Source organism: Bombus bifarius, unplaced genomic scaffold, assembly GCF_011952205.1.
Source record: "Bombus bifarius isolate JDL3187 unplaced genomic scaffold, Bbif_JDL3187 scf7180000008161, whole genome shotgun sequence".
Taxonomy (NCBI): Eukaryota; Metazoa; Arthropoda; class Insecta; order Hymenoptera; family Apidae; genus Bombus; species Bombus bifarius.
Genome location: NW_022884483.1, coordinates 705,547 through 725,594, shown reverse-complemented (window position 1 = coordinate 725,594; position 20,048 = coordinate 705,547). Strand labels below are relative to the sequence as shown.

At 37.9% G+C, this 20,048-nt stretch overlaps 2 protein-coding genes across 4 annotated transcripts in view; one reads left to right on the top strand and one right to left on the bottom strand.

Moving 5' to 3' along the window:
• The window catches only part of LOC117208713 (prolyl 4-hydroxylase subunit alpha-1), a 225,314-nt gene that overhangs the window by 19,529 nt on the left and 185,737 nt on the right, over positions 1 to 20,048 (bottom strand). The window lies entirely within an intron of this gene.
• On the top strand, positions 9,548 to 14,114 carry LOC117208712 (probable helicase with zinc finger domain). The gene is made up of 5 exons (XM_033449998.1): positions 9,548 to 9,957; positions 10,221 to 10,906; positions 11,099 to 11,770; positions 11,843 to 12,370; positions 12,870 to 14,114. The coding sequence occupies exons 1-5, from the start codon at positions 9,735 to 9,737 to the stop codon at positions 13,500 to 13,502; spliced, it is 2,742 nt and encodes a 913-aa protein (XP_033305889.1). The 5' UTR covers positions 9,548 to 9,734; the 3' UTR covers positions 13,503 to 14,114.

Below are 20,048 nucleotides of genomic sequence, written 5' to 3'. Positions count from 1 at the left end.
TTCTAATTTCTTCGCTTCTCTTACTTTTCCCTCTTCTCTTGTTATTTAGTGCAATGAAGGTAAATGAATTTACAGATTTATATTTCTTCTGTTTCAGGTAAGATTAATATTCAATATCGTTCAATGAAGCATGAAGCGGCTGAAACAACGATAGGGGACGAATGAAACAAGTCGTTCGAATATCTCGACTAAAAGTGTGCAGGAGGTGATTAAGTTAGGCGGTCGTAGTTGTATTTAACATCTTAGAGTATCGCTCCGCGAAACTTTCAGCTCAGTTCTCGTCGGTCCAAGTACCTCATTTGTACTTCCATTATCTTGGTACAATACACTATCATCCCCAGAAAAAGGCGAAATGGAACAACAGCGCAAAATATCCGGATATTTGTTCCTGTTTCAAATTAAATAACAAAATTCAAGATAAACAGTATTTAATGTTCACAATTTCTATTTGTTTGGCTCTTCTCCAAAATAGTTGGAAGTTCCAAAATATCGCGCTATTATCTGTTGCATCCTAACACTCTACATTCTACACTGCACATCTATAATTTACTATCAGTCAAATTGCATTATAAAAATTATTCAACGAATCGATCCTTCCAAGTCAGTTGATCGGTCATTTTCCCAAGTCCATTATCGCTTATAATTACGTGAACGTCTTTAAAATTCGATAGTCGCTACTGAATACTTTAAATTTAATTAATTTCTAATCAACAACACAATCGAAACAGCATTCGTTGTTTCAATAATGAATCAAACAATAGCGATAGCAAGGAGTTTCAACTTAGCTTTCATAATTGAAGTATGGTAAGTGTGTACTAATAAAGTAATATTGATATGCAGTAAATTTGTTCACCTCTAAAATGAATTTTCTACGAAAGACAAGAAACGTAACTTTTTACGTTTCTCATCTATCGTCTCCAAATGTTATCCATCTTTTAACACTTTGACTGCCACGGTTTCTCCTGTGACGCCACGGTGGGTCATTGGTGACCGGAGCGCTCGAACTCCTTATAATTGTAAAAATTGTATGAAAATTGATAGTTAGGGCATTTTGAATATAACCGATAAATAGAAGATACTTTGAAATAAAAAGTGTCCCATTGAACAATTAAACATTTTTATTAGATCAATAAAAAGAATGAGAACAAATCTTGCACCTAACTGTGCACTGTGTTTGCATCCACATCTTTGATGGGTAATCTACGAATATTATTATAAACACACCTTAGAAAATAATCGTAAATGCTGCTTTATAATCATATAATTGAAATTAGAAGTGTGCACATACCTTACTATTATGTATAGAATGAGCAAATACTGTTTACTAATATCTTCTACACGTTTCAATAATATATTCTGCACGTTTTGCTTACGACGAAATAACAAATGCGAGTGGTTTGTTGAAATAAACGAAGCCTTGTTATAATATGTCGCTATCAACTGTTACCAAGGCGCCACGGTGGTCACCCGTGACCACCAATAAAACGGTCCATTGGGGAAGAATGTTGTCTTACATTATCAATTTATTATTATTTTGCCATTATATGCTTTGAATAATAAAAATACTGCCGTGGCGTCCTGAGCGAAACATGTGATTTCGGCGTGACAGCCAAAGTGTTAAGTCTATTTAAAGAAGCCATTTGTCCATCCCATTACTGATTGAATTGATATTTGAGATTCGATTATACGGCTCTCCTGTTTCCTGAATACGATAAATTATCGATGATCCATGCCAATGGATGACGAACGCATCAAGCGGTTAAATAGTCGACGATGTCCGTGCCTCTAGCAAAATTGGCATTGTCGCGAGCAATTCCAGCATGAGCCAAGAGACCATCGAGGCTGGCTTAATAATGCAAGGAAGCTGCCGCTCGGCCGAGCCAGATAAATTATTCCCCGCCATTAGATCCCAACAGAGTTATTAAATTAAATCTTGATTCGCGATATTCTCCATCTTGACACCTATCCTCTCTCCCTTGCTTGTTAATCAGCCGTACTCACAAATGTCACGGAATAATTGACCGAGTCGAGGGACAAGAGTGAAACGAGCGTCAGCCGTTTTTCAACCGGGCTTAGGGGATGAATTTTGACGACTACGCGCTTTCGTCGGCTCTGCGGTCGATCATGGTGTCTGCAAATGCAACGGGGATTTTAATCGTTGGTGATATTTTTAGTTAACGCGCCCCTCGCTACCATTGTCCCATATGGCACACTTCAATGAGAGAATTATTACATTCGTAGAATAAAAATTTGTTTGTTTCTGTAATTGTCGAAAGCATGCAGATGCTTGTGGTAAAATTAACGTCGGCTTTTTTAAAGAGAATTTGCAACTATATCTGCTTGCTTATTTCCAATTTATTGCTTTAATTATTCTATCAGAGTGATTCTTATTTTTGAAAATCATTGCTCCCCTTTTTCCTGTCCGTCGATCAGATAGCACTATTTACATTCAATCTGCAACGTTCTTCATCTTCCACCCTTTTCGAAGATCGAAGATGGGTCTTTCATTTCTCTACCAACATGCTGATGTGTATTTTTCGAGAACGGTAGCAGTTATCGAAACATGTGTCAAAGGGCTTTAAAAATACCGTCTGCGATCGAACGAAAACATTCCATATAGGAATGTGAAACAAACGTTGGGTTATTGTTCCATTAACGAATCGGCTCGATTCCCAAGGAACTTATAGAAAAACAGGAAAACTATTAAATTCGACGTTAATAATCCAAGACTTGTAATAATCCAAGATCGATATTAAAAAATATTTGTAACGTCATCGATCTCTTCTATTTTTCAATTTACGAAGTTAATCAGGATGGTTTTTCACCGACACAATTTTGAACAGAAAAATTCGTATACAAAATGGTGCTTTAAATTGCGCATAAAAATATACGCGAAAACAACGAGAACTGCGTGGCGACACGTTAATTCATTCGCCAATTCTAAATTCTCATAAAATGCCCGATAATATCATAAAAAGAAGCCCACGATCGTTTGTTCGACACGGAAATCGAGCAAGTCTCAATTATGTCGGGAAATTGGAATCGATAAGTCGGCGACGAAAGTCACCGTTTCCACTGTCGGCGATTTCTTTTTGTTCTATAGACAACGTCGGTGTCTGGTGGAGTATCCAATTACAAGTGGACCGCGATCCAATCACGATATCAACTCGAAAGCGGAAGATAGGGACATCCCCGACGCTATTGTCCTCGACGCGACACAATGGTCGTCGACGCGAACGTCTTTCGCGCTGCGTTATCTTGCGTCCGCGGGAATCTCCGCGACTTTCTCCCCTTTCGACGTTGATTTCACCCTTTTGTCAAGCTAGATCGTCCACTGTTTCCAGTTATGAAATGTTTGTAGCTTGCATTTTCTAGTTCATCGAGTTGAAAAGTTAAGTCAGTTTGCAGTTCGAACGGTCGACTGAGGAAGTTTGAACAGTTGGCAAGCACGAAATGTTTCGTTGGCGGGATATTCGGCTTAAATTTTTTGGAAATTTGTGGTTAAACGTTTGACAAAGATAAGATAAATTGAATGAAATAAAAAATGGAAATCAATTGAAACAGTTGCAGCTTCTGGTTTTTTCCTATGATGGTATAGTTTAGAAATTTATATTAATATTAAATATATGTAATTTTTGCTATCAAAAATTGAAATAATAGAAGAATTAAAAGAACCAAAGAAAGAATTGAAATAGTAAAAATTGGTAGAAATTAAGGTAGTTTTAAATTTGTGCGTTCGTTAAAAAATAGGGTAATTTCAGCTTTAGGCATTACAGGTATATATAAAGAGATGTGAATTTTCCGTAAAGATTTGCATAAAATGAGATTAATTAATTAATTAGTTTTGGATTTTAGTAGTCAATATATTGCGAGACTCAAGTGGTTGGAATTTTAATCTTTAAATACCATTCTAAAATTCGGAGAATTTATTTTTCTAAATGAACAGAGAAGGTCACACGTTGGAATGTAAGCTGGGGAATAGCAATGAGGGGTGTCCCCAAGTTTTCTGCAGGTCGAGCACATTTCGCAGCGCAGGGAATGTTGAAGATGTAATGTAGGGTTGTTCAACATGTCCCTAATTTGGGGGACTAGATGCAATTTCAACTACTATCTGAAATCTCGTGTTCTCGTGAGTTAACGATACACCAATCGCAGCTAAAATTGAAGCAATTTTCAATTCTATCTAAATATTCGTCGAAAAATTCTGTAGATAACACTGAAATCTAATTTCACTAAAGAGAATTCACTAAACAGGTTTCCAAACGAACGATCGATCGATAGCGAAATTAATTTCTGAGTCGCGAACAAGCTCTAAGGATAGGTCGAACTCGAGATAATCGAGTTGTCCATCTGTATTCTACATGGCGACGTAACAATGGAATTCGATTAATTCGTCACGTCTAAGCGCACTGTTTCCTCCGGTTCCACGCAATCTGAATTCCAAATATCAGAAACGCTCGTTTCCAAATCTCAAAAGTACAAACCTTAATCTTCAAATATTCGAGATACAAGATTGGATCTTTAACAAAACACATATCTAAGCTTGAGATCGTTCAAAATGAAACTACAAAGTCTAGTTTCAAACTAGCGATCAAACTAAATAAGGTCACAAACAATCCGATTATATCATAATTCCATAAGAATAGATTATCGTCAGACATTTCTTCAATTTTGTAACGAACTTCCAAACAAATAGAGAGAGCCTCTTCTATAAAAATAGATTATCGACAAACTTTTCGTAAATTTAACCCAATAGAGATTCTTGCTCTCCACCAGCTTTCCACTGGAGCTTTCCTCGGCCTCGAAACAGAACAGGTGCTGGTATATCGTAGTCGACACTGTGGGTCAGGTTGTATAGGGTCGAAAGGATGTATCGATTTCACTGGTGGACCAGTGTTAGTCGGCGTAAGTGACGAGGTGTCGTATAAATTACCGGAATAAACGAGCCAGGTGTGCTTGACTTTGGCCGTTCGCGCGACACCGTTCACCTGACATCCACAGCTGTGACAGGTCGACATTCTGCACGCGGAATTGGTCCACTCGTTGCCAGATGGAGAGAGGAGGAGAGAGAAACCAATCGGGCCTGGACAACTCCTGAGCATCGTTCGACTGTCGTTGCTTCGCCCCACGATGGACCCTAATGAGCTTTCGCGATTGCTATCTGCCAGGTTTCCGCCCTTCTCGTTTCTCCAACCGATTTCGATTCAACGTGCCAGCGTACAGCTGTGTGCCGATTAGGATTACTGTATATGAACGTTACATGTCAGCATTGCATCTGCGTTCAGTCATATCCTTTTCGATGAAAATGAAACGACAAGTTGGTATCAGAAGTCGCGTTACGTTTAAATTTCTGCACATGAATTTATGTATTCGTACGATATATTCGCACGAAGGTATTCCAACATTTGTAGGAAACGGTTATAAATGTACTATGCGTGTTGTACGAAACATTTGTAAATTTAATTAGCGCTGTAACGATATTCATGATTATGATGGTTCAGTGTGAAGTAAATCTGAAAGTACATCGAAGCTATAAGATATTTAGTGTCGAGATATTATGGTTATATTATATATTCATTGGGACCAATTTTAACGCTTATTATATGTTGTGTATTAATTTTTAATAAATCTATGTTTTTATAACATTCTCAGATTGGTCCCAAATTTTACCAATATAATCGTGAAAGTCGTATCTCATTACAGTGCAAAAGAAATTTCAAAATGCTCTATATAGTACACACAATATATAGATAAGTGTATTCTGTTGTGAATATCCAAATATTTTTGTGAGTTACCGTACCAGCTACTCATAAAAGTTTCCTACGTCCTTCGAGAACTCAGTTTTTGATTACTTGGTATTGTTCTTTTATATTCATTCGGTTAATACACTATACATAATTATCCCAGCTATCCAAAAGCCAAACTGATTCACTCCATTTTCCAAACACTTCTTAATCTTGTTAGTATCAGAATACACAATTAGCGTTGAATTAAAAAATAAAAAATTAAACGATCAACCTCAATAGAGTCACATACGGCAACATCTTCCTGTTATCATACTTAATTCTATTTACACCCAAGCTTCTCTGTTTCCATCCGCGATCTTCAAAATTGAATTTTCTTGCGAAACAATGCTACGCATCAACAATTGTGCATTTCTCCTCATACGCGTCAGCGCAGACGGAAGCGCAAAAAACGTTTTCTAATAACTGAAACCCAGGCGTTTGTATAATATCTCTCGAGATAAGCTGGGAAAGAGTGCAGGAACTCGATTAAAAAACTGACCAAGTCCTGGCGAGCACATATTCGTTCGCACCGTATTCGAGGGACACGTCGGAGGCGCGATAACGACAGTTCTTTATATTCCGCCTACGTCCGATATAACGAATCCTCTCGTTAGCGCGATTTCGACGTTTTCGCCCGTTACTTGCACCCTTTTCTCCCCCTACACCCCGTTATATCCACGATTCCCTCGTATCCAATGACGCTGGACCATCCAACCCACTCAATTTTTTTGCCTTTCTCCATTTCTTTTCACCCTAGGACGGTCATGGACTAGGCGACAGATTTTAATTAGCGATATATGCGTGCGATCGAACCTCGTCCCCGCAGCTTGCGCGTTTCTTTCGCATTCCCACACCCTCGACAACCTTTATCTTGTTTTCTACCCTGTTACAACAAACCCGCTCTTTCAGCACTGTATTCTTGCCGCCTGAATGCTTTTCTCCTTTTTATTCGTCTTTTCGAGTTTGTCCCCTGCCCCTATTTTTTTTCTGCTCTTGTGAAAAATGTCAGATCCACGACGAGAAGCTTGCTAGTTCCTTTTTATCGAGGTCTCCCGTTATCTCGTCGCGTTCGTCATTTTAATCGCGAACCGCGAATGAATTCATCGTCGAGAAAAGGACAGGTTCCTCTACTTCTTCTTCTGTTTTAATCTTCCTATCGCTCTTACTACAAATGTCATGGCGATTCGGGTGATATAAAGCAACCAGGTATACGCGACATTCTCGAGATAAGGAGTTTTTGTTCCTGCTGCGAACCGAAGGTTTTGTTACCCCAGTTTGGCTTGCATAATACTGGGCTCGTTATATTGTTCTATCTAGATAACCCTTTTCTTTTATTTCTTTAGATTTCCTTTTTTTTTTTTTTTTTAGTTTATTCTATTTCCGGTTCTTTCTTTTTCGATTCAGTGAAAGAACTTGAAGAGGTATTCTCCAGTAGATGTTTTCTGTTTACACTTCTCTCTCTTCTTTTTCGTATTGCGACTACTGGAACGGAGGGTAGTTGATGAAAGCGACACAAGCTTAAGCGCTTTTGTCCTGCCGCGTTTGAGGGCCGCGTTGAGCTTAATAATCTTGAGGTTCGTTAACGGAAGCGCGGTGAATGAAAATATTTCCTGATGAACTGAAGTCCCGGTAAATGTTCATTGTCTGTTTTTCCTCTCGTTTCTTTCCTCTATTCCTGTGGAAATTTCCTTTGACCGAGGATGACCTGTTATGGCCGGACGAAACCTCTTTTTTCTTTCAAAAGGTACGTTTCACAATCACCTTAGTTAACGAGAGTTTCATTAGCGAAAACGTAAATAGGTTTCATTACCGTGCAATTTACTTCGCGTATTAATTTCTTTGGCTGTCCACTTCTTTAGGCGTGTCACTTGTCGCGCTTCTTTGCTCAAAGCATTCATTACGTTGTGTTACAAGAAACATATATAAATTCGTTCTTTCTAAACAGGATCATTTTGAATTCTAATATAAATATATATTCGTTCTGTTTTTATCTTTATTCACAAACAAGGCAGATGGGATGAATGTATGTTTCGACACAATATTTTAATGTTACGTCATATCGATCATCTTCAAACCTATCGTGTTTTTTATCGTTAAAAAAATCAAATCTCCATGAAACATTCAGTCTTTTTTGTCATAAAAATTCCTGCTCCTTTACAATGAATAAAAATGTCATAATTGTATATAGTGTCATAAATTATCTTTATTAAAACGAAAACTGTAAATATTACATTTTTTGATTTGCTAAAAAATCTCTACTGCGACATTATCAAGCCTAAATTGAATCAACAGTCTAATAACAATAAATTATCTATATTAAATCAACAGCAACGGTAAAAATATTTCCAATTTAAATATCCGCAAATACCATATTCATTCTCTTGCTAAAAACTCTTCACCATAACATTATCAAACCCCTGACCGAACTAGGAAACTAATGACAATAACCTACCCCACAATAGACGTTTAAAGGATCTACTCGACATTCCTGGAGCGGAACGTCGACTTCAGATCTCCCCTAACAAGAACCATCCCGTATCGGTATATTCATGTGGTGGAAAAAAATAACCCTAGTTTTGCAGGAGCCTCTCGGACACCATTAAAAGCAGCCGTCCACGGCCACCCATACCCATACGCAACGTCTATAGTACTCTATGGAGGATACAGTGCCATCGAACATCGCATTAGATTTCCCTCGGGGAAAGTTCGAAAACAGACAAATAGTTTATCTCGCGTTGGAAACTGGTCAGCTACCGTGACTGTCAGATTCCAATAACATTTTTTCATCCACCTCCACGCCATGGTTCAGGCGTCGAGGTAAATGGAATAGCTTGGTATCAAGGGAATACCTGGAGCAACGCACGAAATGGTCGACGATTCGAAAGCTTTCAAGCCAGTTGGGGCTAACCGCGATCCCACTCCTCTGGTTCTGGCATTTCACTCCTCTCGTGGAGACTCTTCAACCATCCCTATTCCTGTCTCTCTCTCGTTCTATATTCGTCCTTTTCCTTCCTTGGCTCCCTATCTCTCGAAAGCCTTCGCCAGGCCGCTGGATAATGGCGATCGTCATTTAGCCACTTCCGGTGGTTCGATAGCGTTGCACGATTTACATGAGAACCTTCTCTGGAATTTCCACGAGATTGCGTGGAGAGGCGAAGGGAGAGAGAGACTGACTGTTCCCCTCGGTTGGAGTTTGACCGTTCTTCATCGGGTTGTTTATTTGTCCCGACTGCCCTCTGGGATCGTGACTCTCACGGATTTCTAGTTTAATCTCGCGGTCAGCACGATGGAAGACGAGCGAAAGGTAAAAGTTATAGGGCAGAGATTGAAGAAAGTTCGTTTTCTTTTTGTGTTTTAATTTTCGTGTAATAGGATATCTATTGATTTATGTATTCTATGGAAGAATAAGAAACAGCGAGTTTGGAGACAGAAATATTGAATTAAATGCATCGTTGCAATGTAAATTGTGATAGCTAACAACTTTCTATATATATCAGAATTATTTTGGTTCTTTATTTCATTCTTCAACATAATTTTCTTCGCTATAATTGATTTGAATAATAACTATTGCAAATATTAATAATAACACGACAAAAATTAATAATACAGTAGATTTAAATATGTAGTGAATAAAATTGAGATTACTGAACTCGTTCACTCCGTTGTCGGTAATGTCACTTATTCAAGTTTGCGAGTGCGTTAACGGTCGCCAGATGGCGATGATTGCGCCGCGATATTACACAGCTTACGCATGCGCAATACGCATAAGTAATCCATCGTCCATCAGTGAAAAGCGTTGTGTGTTGTACGGAGAGAATTATAGCGGGAATGCGTGGTGAAATAAGTGTATTTGTTGCTTCGAAAATGCGAAAAATCGTGCATCGCGATACGATGTAGTTACCGGTATCCGAATTTAGTGGAAATTATGCGGAATTTCTATCCGCGAACATGGTCGATCACTCGTATCGAATGGACGGAGAGGTTAAAACCCACTTTCCTTCCGGCTTCGCCGAGAAGGTGCAGCACGACTGGGTGAAATCGGAGAATCCTGAGACGATAATAACGTGCAAGGATACGAACAATGTGTTAATTTTCTCGAACAAGAGTCTCTGTTGCCGTTCGACCATTAACAATGTAATTTTCTGTTGGGACTTTGAGATCGTGACGAACGGTAAGTGTTGTTTTCTAGTAGTGTTTACATTCATATTTTTTTAAAAATTGGTTGTCGTTGGTCAATTGATTGTATTAATGTGAAAACTTGATTGATAAACTATTGATAATATTGGTAATAAAATAATATTGATGATATTAAATAGTAATTATCAAAGGATCATCATTTTGGAGTAATTGTGTTGATAGTTTATGGAATGAGATGTAGCATTGGGATTTCTTTCTGGTGTAGTAATTGTCAAAGGGTTTGTTGCGTTCATTTAGGTAAACAGTTACAAAGAATAGCACTAACCTTGGATCAGAATCGCAGAAATTTTGCATTGAAATCTGTTATGCGTGATACTGTTAATATTGGAATTACAAATGGCCAGGAATGGTACAATTCAGAATTGGACAATTCAAATGTAAACGAAAATGCACTAAAGGAAGAGCATTATTTAGTCAAAATTTGCTTTGTTGCCAATAAATATGGCACGTATCGCCAGAATGTCATTTTTTACTTTGGAGAGTATCCAGTGATAATTCAAAAGATTTGTATGGATTCTGTACCAATCGAAGACTTTACCAGGATTCACGAAGCGACCAATTATCAATTCTCACAGAATCCAAAGATATGGAATAATGGAACGTGCCAGATTTGCAGGTTTGATTCACCTTTTGTATCAACGAAAGACCCAAAGGAGGACAAACTGTCCATGATGTATCCATATCCAGATAGAAGCAATTTTTTCTTGACTCAAGAATCTCTCACAGACGATCGTTTAACTCCAGAAAATTATAGAGGTCGTCTTCATGAGTTAATTACGGTGGAGGAGCTAGCTCGACATGAACAGATAGCTAGATATAATGAAACCTCCTACATGCGTCTTCATAGTTACTACGTTTTGACTTCTGCAGGTGATGGATCCACCATTGCCAAATATGCACCACCGGGTGAACTCTTTGCTCAGGTGCGGTTCCTTCTAACAATTGTACCTTTTTTCTCTTTCTATAATCTTCTGCTACTTTAAACAATAATCTACAATTACTCCTAGTTTCACAAGTACATATAAATTCGCATTTTGTTTAGTACAGTTGTCCCGCACTTTCTCGATTTTGTGTGCATACAAAAAATTGAATATATGATGAATTTTTTACCACAGCTGCCGCTAAGCCGCAGTATCTCAGAAGATACGAAAAGCGGCAGGCTGTTCCTGAGAGGTTGCAATAAAGTACTCTTGAAGAGCTTATCACAATCGTCGAATGTAATATACGAAGCGTACATAGAGGATAAGTGCACGCACACAGTGTACGTTAGATTGTCGAAAGAGTGTGTGCATGCGTTAAACTTGACAGCCAATACGGATGTACACGTGCAAGTTCAATTCCTATTGAATCGGTTGCCGTTCTGCGAGTGGCACAGGAGCGTGGATAGTTTGCCCGACATTGGCCTAGTATTTCTAAACAAAGCTCACAAAAATATGGAAGAAAGTAGTTTTCTAAATTTGTTAGGCACAAACGCGAGCAGTTTCGGATTTTCCTTGCTGAACGTAGAACAGGAAAAGGCATTGGCGGTAATAACAGCCTCTATTAATATCTCCATGCCACCGATCTTGCTACTAGGACCATTTGGAACCGGGAAAACGTTTACTATTGCTCAGGCACTACGATTTTTGCTGACAACGAGCTCAGAATATAAAATCCTACTCTGCACACACAGCAACAGCGCGGCAGATCTTTATGTCAAAGAATTCTTCGACGTTTGGTATAAATGTGAAAATAATCCACGATTGAAACCAGTCAGAATCTATTACAAAGGTAGATCCAGGAACACGGTACGTCTGCTCAGAAGAAACAAATTTCCTTGATCGAAGAGTTCCCCTTCTGCTCTCATTCCCCCATTTCAGGTACATCCAGTGGTTCAGGAGTACAGTTTGATGAAACCGAACGGTACCTTCCGCAATCCGACCGAGGAAGACCTTAGAGACTGTGGTTTGATCGTGACCACTTTGGCCACGTCTAGCTCTCTAACCAGCTTAAATCTAATGTTCACGCATATAGTGATCGATGAGGCTGCTCAAGCATTAGAGTGCGAAGTCCTCATACCTTTAGCCTTAGCTACCCCACAAACTCGTTTAGTTCTGGCCGGCGATCAGATGCAACTTGCGCCAGAAATATATAGTGACCTAGCTAGCGAACGGGGTCTGGGTATAAGTTTATTGGAAAGGATCTATGGAATGTACCCACAAACTCATCCATGCAGGATTCACCTGCATGAGAATTATCGTGCTCATGAGGACATCATTAAATTTACCTCGGAGATGTTTTACGACGGAATCGTCAAGTCTCCTAGCCAAACACACCACATAGACATAATACAGCACCCCACGTTAAAGCCTTTAACCTTTTATGCTGTTCAAGGCGTGGAAGTGCAGGTACGTTTACCGTCAGGAGAATTTTGAAGATAGAATAATCGTTGGAATATAGTACATTTTCTGTTTGCAAGAATGAGTGTTACATAATGGAATGAATGTGATAATTTACGCTTGCATTGTACCTATAATTAACACCTGCACCTATTGTTGCTTCAAACTATTATCTTCATTGGAAGAATTTGTTTTCTGTTTACACATCAAATTCCATTGCAACACGTATCTTAAGCGTTCAGATATAACACATCAAATCCGTAACAAACCATGTATTTCCTGATCCAACCACAGATACCTGTTGCTTCATCTTCACCATTGTACCGGACACCCACTGTTGCTTGTAACATCTCTCGGTCAGCGTGATATGACACAACGCATCCATAGAACCATCACTGCTCTCCATCACTCCAACCTCGGTCTCATCACTTTAAATCAATGATCCTACCAAGAATTCACACCGATGGAACTCTTCGCTCAACGTAACTTTGTTTTTCTTTCCTATCAGGACATCCACTCGACAGGCTACGCGAACATGAACGAGGTATTCGAGCTCGTTAACCGCGTGCAGGAGCTGCGTAACAATTGGCCAACGGATCGTTGGGGTGCCTATGGTGAGAAGTCAATCGGTGTGCTCGTCTACTACGCGGAGCAGGTGCAGAGGATTCGTGCGGAACTGAGGGAACGCAGGATGACGGACGTGTCGGTGGAGAGGGTGTTAAACGTTCAGGGGAAGCAGTTCATCGCTGTGTTTATCAGCACGGTGCGTACCAAGCACTGCTGTCGATACTCCGCGGAGAGGAACGTGAAGGACTATGGCTTCTTGACCAATCCCAGACTTCTGAACACTGCTATGACACGGGCTAAATGTCTGGTAGCAGTGGTGGGCGATCCTGTTGCTCTGTTCACCATTGGTTCCTGCAGGAAGCTCTGGCAGAGATACCTGGAGATAGCTGATTTACGCGGTATCGACAGGGAAACTCTGAAGTATCTTTTGAGTCTGGTACCCGAGCTTCCGTTGATTACACCGCTGAACCCATTAGCGAGGGAGTTTGTACCCAGAAATAGTTTTTATCTGGTGGAGTACGTGCCGGTTCCAATGCTGTATCCGGTGTTCCATTATCCCTTTTATTCTGCGTAAGGTCGGCGGGAATGCTGTGTTGAAGTCGAACGATCTGGTCGTTGTGCGTCGTTGTTCTTAAAAGTACCGACTTGACTTTAAATGTTTTAGATTATCTTTTCCTCCCTCCCCCCGTAATCTTATTGCATTGGAAGAGAAAAATTGACTCTGCGGTGCATTGTTGATTTATATAAGTGATTTTTTTAGACGATGATGGTTTTATTATTCATGGTATAACGTTGTGACAATGAATGAGGAGATGTTGAGAGTTTGTGGATCGGTGCAATGTACCAATGTTGGATTAAAAGGGTTAATTGATTGATTAGCTACGATGTTTTGAATGTACATACATATATCTATATCACTGTGTCGGTTTTTGGGATTACTAATCCTTAGAGTGTCTCTCTTTCTGTGAATAGATTTAAGAAATTAACTAACTGTTACTAATAGATTAGATTCTGTTCTTAATTTTACGATGTGTCTTTGAAAATCTGTCTATTATAGATTGTATCGTTTCTTTATCATTTCATCTTATCTGTTTGTCAGAGATGCATCTGTGTGGAGACTGTGCAACTTATGTTACGACACTACAAGTACCGATATATTATAGAAATATATTTTTTATTAGTTCCACGTAGCTTTGGATGAACCTTTCAATTCCCTTTTCATGTAGTACTAAGGCGATCCTATTTAAATTCGATCCTATTCAATATCCGAAAAAATTCTTTTCGTAAATATATCTCATCAGAAGTAATAATCATCACTACCGGTCGAATAATGAAAAATTAATCACTTGTATTATTAAATAATAGAAGTAGAAGCACGACTTTCATCAACAAAATATTCTTTTTTCTTTTTCGTTAAATACTGATATTTCATAGAAATGTGTGCTATATTTAATACTTAATTTTTATTTTCATTATGAAAGGAAATTATATCATGCTATATTTCCGAGATCTTACCGAAAGCTTGTCTGAATAAACATTTCCTCCGGAACCAGCAGGTGTTTGACTTACGGAATGGTAGTGTATATTCGTGCGAATGCCTGGGTATAAAGCAAACCAGTTTCTAGACAAGTGACACTAGTTTGTCTGGGCGATTCATATTCGCGGGCTGCAAGAGCCAAATGGTCACCGACGACCCTCGAATGGCTGAAAAGGGAGGCGAAAGAGCGAAAAGCGGTTCGTGGATTCTTTTGAAAAGCTCGTCGCTTCCGTTTCGCGCGTCGCATGAATACGGGACCAAACAAAGCCGTTTCGTTTGCTTTTATTTCCGTAATTAAGGACTACTCTGATAGCCATATCGGCTAGGTAGTCCTATAAATAAAAAAGAAAAAAGGATAAATTCTCTTAAAACCAATTTCTATCGTAATTGCTATCCCGATCCTTCTTTAACGACGTATTGTTTGCGAAAACCTAAACTCGCGGATTTTAATTTCAATCGCAGTCAATAATTATTGCAACTGGAGATAGATAGAAATGTCGAATCTGTTCGGTTGCTACTAATTGGTTACATGTCTCGTTTTTGAGAGGATGTTTTTTGATACAATTATTTTTGTAGTATTATTTGTTGGTATTGTACAGACTTTTGTTTTATTTTTTTTGGAGTGATAATTGGCTCGTATCGTGGAATTTTATAAAATATCCCTCCATACGAATGTTTTTCGATTTTTCTTTACCCAGTGTATTAAAATACTGATTTAATTTTGAAATATATATTTTTCGAACTTTCTCGTAATTAAATACAAATAAAAGACAAGAAAACAACAAAAACGTGATAGAATTAAAAACTAGAGCGATACTTGCGTAATATGTTTTTCCATGTCTACCCTAATAATAGTGTATTTATTATCGTGTAGAGCGATTTGAAACATTTTTATTACAATTTGTCTTCCCATCGATTACTATGAGAAAGAAAAAGCTTGGAAAATAAATCGTCTATACCCGCTGTTATTAATATTGTTTATTATTAATTATTGTTATTAGACTACGGATTTTTGTCCAAATTTATATTTTCATGAGCAGAATTGAAAGAATAGGACTTGAATAAAAATTTGTTTTATCTATTAAATGTTATAAAGACCTATCTACTACATTTTGCACAAAAATCCAGTTTAATTGTTATTAAGTTCTGTTAGCATCGGAATAAGTTGTTTCTGATATAACACGTGCGATGACTTATGCGCGATAAAGAGCGAAGGAAAAGAGAGGGTGGGGACAAATGAGACAAGAAGGGAGCAAGCGAATGAGCACTCGTAGTTAAACTCAATTTCCCTCTAACAAGGTGGTGTATCGCCGGGGGCATCAGCGGAATTCCAGCGATATTCTTACTCTCTCGGTCGCGGTGGGACGACAAGTCGACCGAGCGCGTAGAATTTATCTTTCCTCGTTCTTTCCCTTGGGTACATAGTAATTTTTTAATTTCATTCGCTGGAGTGTATCGCACACATATTTTGCCTACAGTTTACTCATTACTTTTGATTACATTGCAGAAACATTTTTTTGGGGTTGGCCAAGTGTCTTGGGCTACTCGAGGTAGTTAAAAACATGACACTTGAAAACTGTTCTTTGTCTGGCTGTTATTTTTTTTCTTCTTTCTATCATATTGCTTGTTTTGAATTCTCTGAAACTCTGTTGATATTCCTTTATAAAAAACATATTACTTCATACTTTAACATAACGTTCTTCTTCTGACATTTTTATGATACTCTCTTATTTCTGATGTATAAATATTATTTTCTCTGTGCTGTTTTTGTGGCTTCCTTTTTAATCCCTCTTACACTGTTTTTTTCTATTATACTAATTCCGTTCTTAAATCCTTTATGTAACTTGTCTTTTTTTCCGTTTGTTGTTTTGTTTTTTGTTTTGGTGTTTATACACTGCTTTGTCGTTGCTACGCTGCCTTTGTTTTCTTCTTTTGTCATTGCACTTTCTCTTATGCTTGGAATTTTTCACTCCTGAGAACATCTGGATTCTCTTGTTATGATAAGATTTTTCATAGAACCCCTCCTTGCAAAGAGATTGTTTCCTTAAATGTGGAAACTTTCCATCACAATAAAGTATACTCCAGGGAAACACTGTTGAAGGTAAGCTAGTGAGAGTGATATATTCTTTCTCACCATAAAATTCGAAGTGGTTACTGTCCATGAAAACAGTTCTATAGAATCTAAAAATGGGAACTGTACTCCTAGGAACATCCACAATAGTAAGATCGTCATTTTGAAAAAAAAAAAAAATGATCAGGAGAACACTCTTCACATCAGGCACTACTCTATATATAGATCACTGTAGATCTGTAGAAATCGAAGACGTAGGAATAGATTCGAGTTTCCTAAGAAAAGAGCCGGCAACCAAGACGGATGCTATCTACGAAAGTCGATAATTGGAGTAGAATGAGTATCTTCAGAAACGACCAGGCTGGTTAGGTAGTCGTTAAAAATAATTGTAGAAAAAATTTGGAGATAATAGATCATTATTTACATATGAAAACAGACCACTGTTATCTATTGATTGACCACTGGATGAACGTCATCCTTGTCAAGTAGTTGGGCAAGAGATAGTTGGTCCAACTTTGGACACCATGCACTTGTAAAACGACGAGTGATACTTAACCTGGAAAAGTACCTGGTTGCTAGCAAGTGCATCGTAGTGACACTAGAGTCAACTTTTCTTTAATGAGATGAATATATTCCTTCCTATTACATATTATTTTTTCCTGAATTTGTGTTACATATTCATCTTGTTTGTTTATTTATGTTATATTATAACTGTCCAGTTAATTGTTATTTATTTATTTTGTCCCCTTCATGGATTTCATCGATCTTAATTTATATACGCGTGTTGTATACTAATTATGCAGTTGATGCATCACTTGATTTCCCTGATAAGAAGTAGATTAACAGATAAATAAAGAAACAGGTCAGAGGTTAATGTTTATATGAATTGATATAAATACAAGAAACCTTTGGAAGCTTAATTAGGATCGCGTCATCTATTCATATTTTTGACTCGGTTCTTTCTCTGTAGTATATTATACATTCTGAATGTCACTGCACTAATGGATGTCACCACTTGAGCTTTTAATTTGAGACCAGACTGTCTATAAAACATACCATTACATTAACATCCTCAATAATATCAACTTACTAACGATCCACTAAAACAGTATTTTTCTTTCTATGATAACTCGAACGCTTCGATATTAATATGAAAGCTATTGAGGATCCTATAGGAGAAATATCATAAGGAAAATATATTTAATTACAAAATCAAATGCAAAGATATACTTCTTGGTGTGGAATTGGTTAACGACATATTGAGTATAAAGATTGCTTTTCTATAAATGATTTCTTAAACATTTAAAATTCCAGAATGCTGTTAATAGATTATACAATATATTATTATCCGAGTACATGGAACTCGACATGCGCCAAACAAGTTACTATAATCAACGTGAAATCCATTATTGAGCAAACAATGTACCACTACATTAACAGATTCACCGACATTAACTTGCCTATAATCACATATTATCACAACGTCCCAGCGATATCCGGAATTATGCGACGATCAATACGGCGAAGACGTATTACTACGCGATCTCTCCTTGCATGCTAATACTTGTGCCATGAACATCGTGTAGATCCACGCGTTATGTACACTTTGCACAAAAGACGCGAGTACTATCGCGTGTTTCAGCTCGTCGTTCGAAGGAGCCAATAGGTCTCGTGGTTCTCAGCCAATACGATACTACTCAGTGTTGAACTCTGAGGTAAAACGATGAAATATTATAGCGTAGTATTAATATCGTTCTCCAACGGTGTGTCGTCGTTCTTATTGCGCCATGCCTCGAGTATTACACAGGATCTCTACGAAGAAGATAAACTTCTTGTATCGCTTTTTAGTGGACAGGTATTTTATCAATGTAACGCAAGAAATTAATGGAGAAGTTTAATGTGATGAACGTTATGGAGGAAATTGTTAAGAACGGCAATATTTCATATTTATTTAATTGAAAGAATGGATAACAACATAAATGCCAAATATCGTCGTTTTTTAATTATTTCTTTCACGACATTCGTTGCATGAAATTTTTCCGTACATTTCTTGCTTTATATGTTGATAAAACTGCTTACTATTGTTTAATTCCAAGAACGCATAATAATATCGATAGCTGCAATTAATAATTAAAGACTCTCCTTTTTGTATTTTGTGACATTTTTGATTATTTATACATTTTTTATTACACTTTGCTTATGCCGTCATTCCGTAAAAATAACAGGCTACTGTAACACGAAGTTTTCACCGTATAAATTCTTGCAATACAAACAATTATTTTTAATTAATACGAGTATAAATATTGCAGCTAAACAATTTCAAACACCAAATATCGTTGCTACAAATTTTATACTTGTATGTATAATATCATTTGCCAATTTTATACTTCAAAATTCAAATAAAACGTAAAATATATGGTAACAACAGAGTACCGCCACTGGAAACACGATATACTGATACTGAGTATGAATTTCTCCAAAGACACCGTGTATACAGATCTGCGACTCTACTCCTCTCCCATCCATATTTATACCCATGAAACTGGGTCGCCATAGTTATCGTCGCAATGGTACCATGCAACATACAATTTTTCGATCGACGTAAAAATCCAAAGACCATAACCATACATTTCTGCCAGTCACTCCCATGTAGCAAGATCTTTAATTTTCATGGGTGGTTGGTCGCCGTATAAATACGAATTCGATTCGGCCATGGCTATTTTGTTCCTTTAAATTCTAAATGTATCGCGTTAACAGCATGTGCAATTCGCATCGAGGTCGTCTTGCCATGGTCAATATATGGCCCCATTTCCGATGTTGTCGCGCAAGATCGGCACGATAATTTTCGTGGCTCGTTGGCTGTTGGTTTTCCGAGCGTTTAACCAACCACGCGATGGATCGTCGCCGCCGGAAGTCGATTATAACGTAACAATTTAGCCGGGGCCGACGCTGCAGTCGGCTAACAAATTTTCGAGAGGGTAGCGGCCGGGACGATGAACTTTCGCCATTAACGATCACGAGTATTGTTTCCAGCTTTTTCGTCGCTACCGTTTAAACGATCGGCGGGTGCATTCTGATGAAGTGCCGTTTGATGGTTTTCGATTCGAATTGTTCGCCGAGCGAAATAGGACGCGCGGTTGGAGGGACCGTGTTAAGTGGTATTTTTTTTTTTTTTTTTTTTTTTTGGTAATCCTAGGCTGAATGTGTCGAGTAATTAGCGTGAAATGTGTCTCTTGGTTTCTCTAATTAATGTTTATTACCTTGTTCTTCTTACAAAGGTAGCGACCGCTCTTTATTTTTAAAATATTTCTCCTTCTAATTGCTTTAGATAATAAATTGTTGACATGGAATGCTCCTTCAATGTTTCTTCGATCAATGTTCTTTATCACGTTGTTCTTCTCACTAGAAATTAGCTAGCGATAGTTCCTTTTTTAAATTCTTTCGATTAATAATTCTAAAACAATACCAAACATCTAATGAATCTCTGATTGATTTCTTTATTCAATGTTTCA

Bases quoted from the DNA above. Each gene is read 5' to 3' on its own strand.
- LOC117208712 (XM_033449998.1), top strand. From the start codon at position 9,735: ATGGTCGATCACTCGTATCGAATGGACGGAGAGGTTAAAACCCACTTT. The intron at 11,771-11,842 runs GTACGTCTGCTC...CCCCCATTTCAG, and splicing joins AAGGTAGATCCAGGAACACG to GTACATCCAGTGGTTCAGGA. The intron at 12,371-12,869 runs GTACGTTTACCG...CTTTCCTATCAG, and splicing joins TTCAAGGCGTGGAAGTGCAG to GACATCCACTCGACAGGCTA.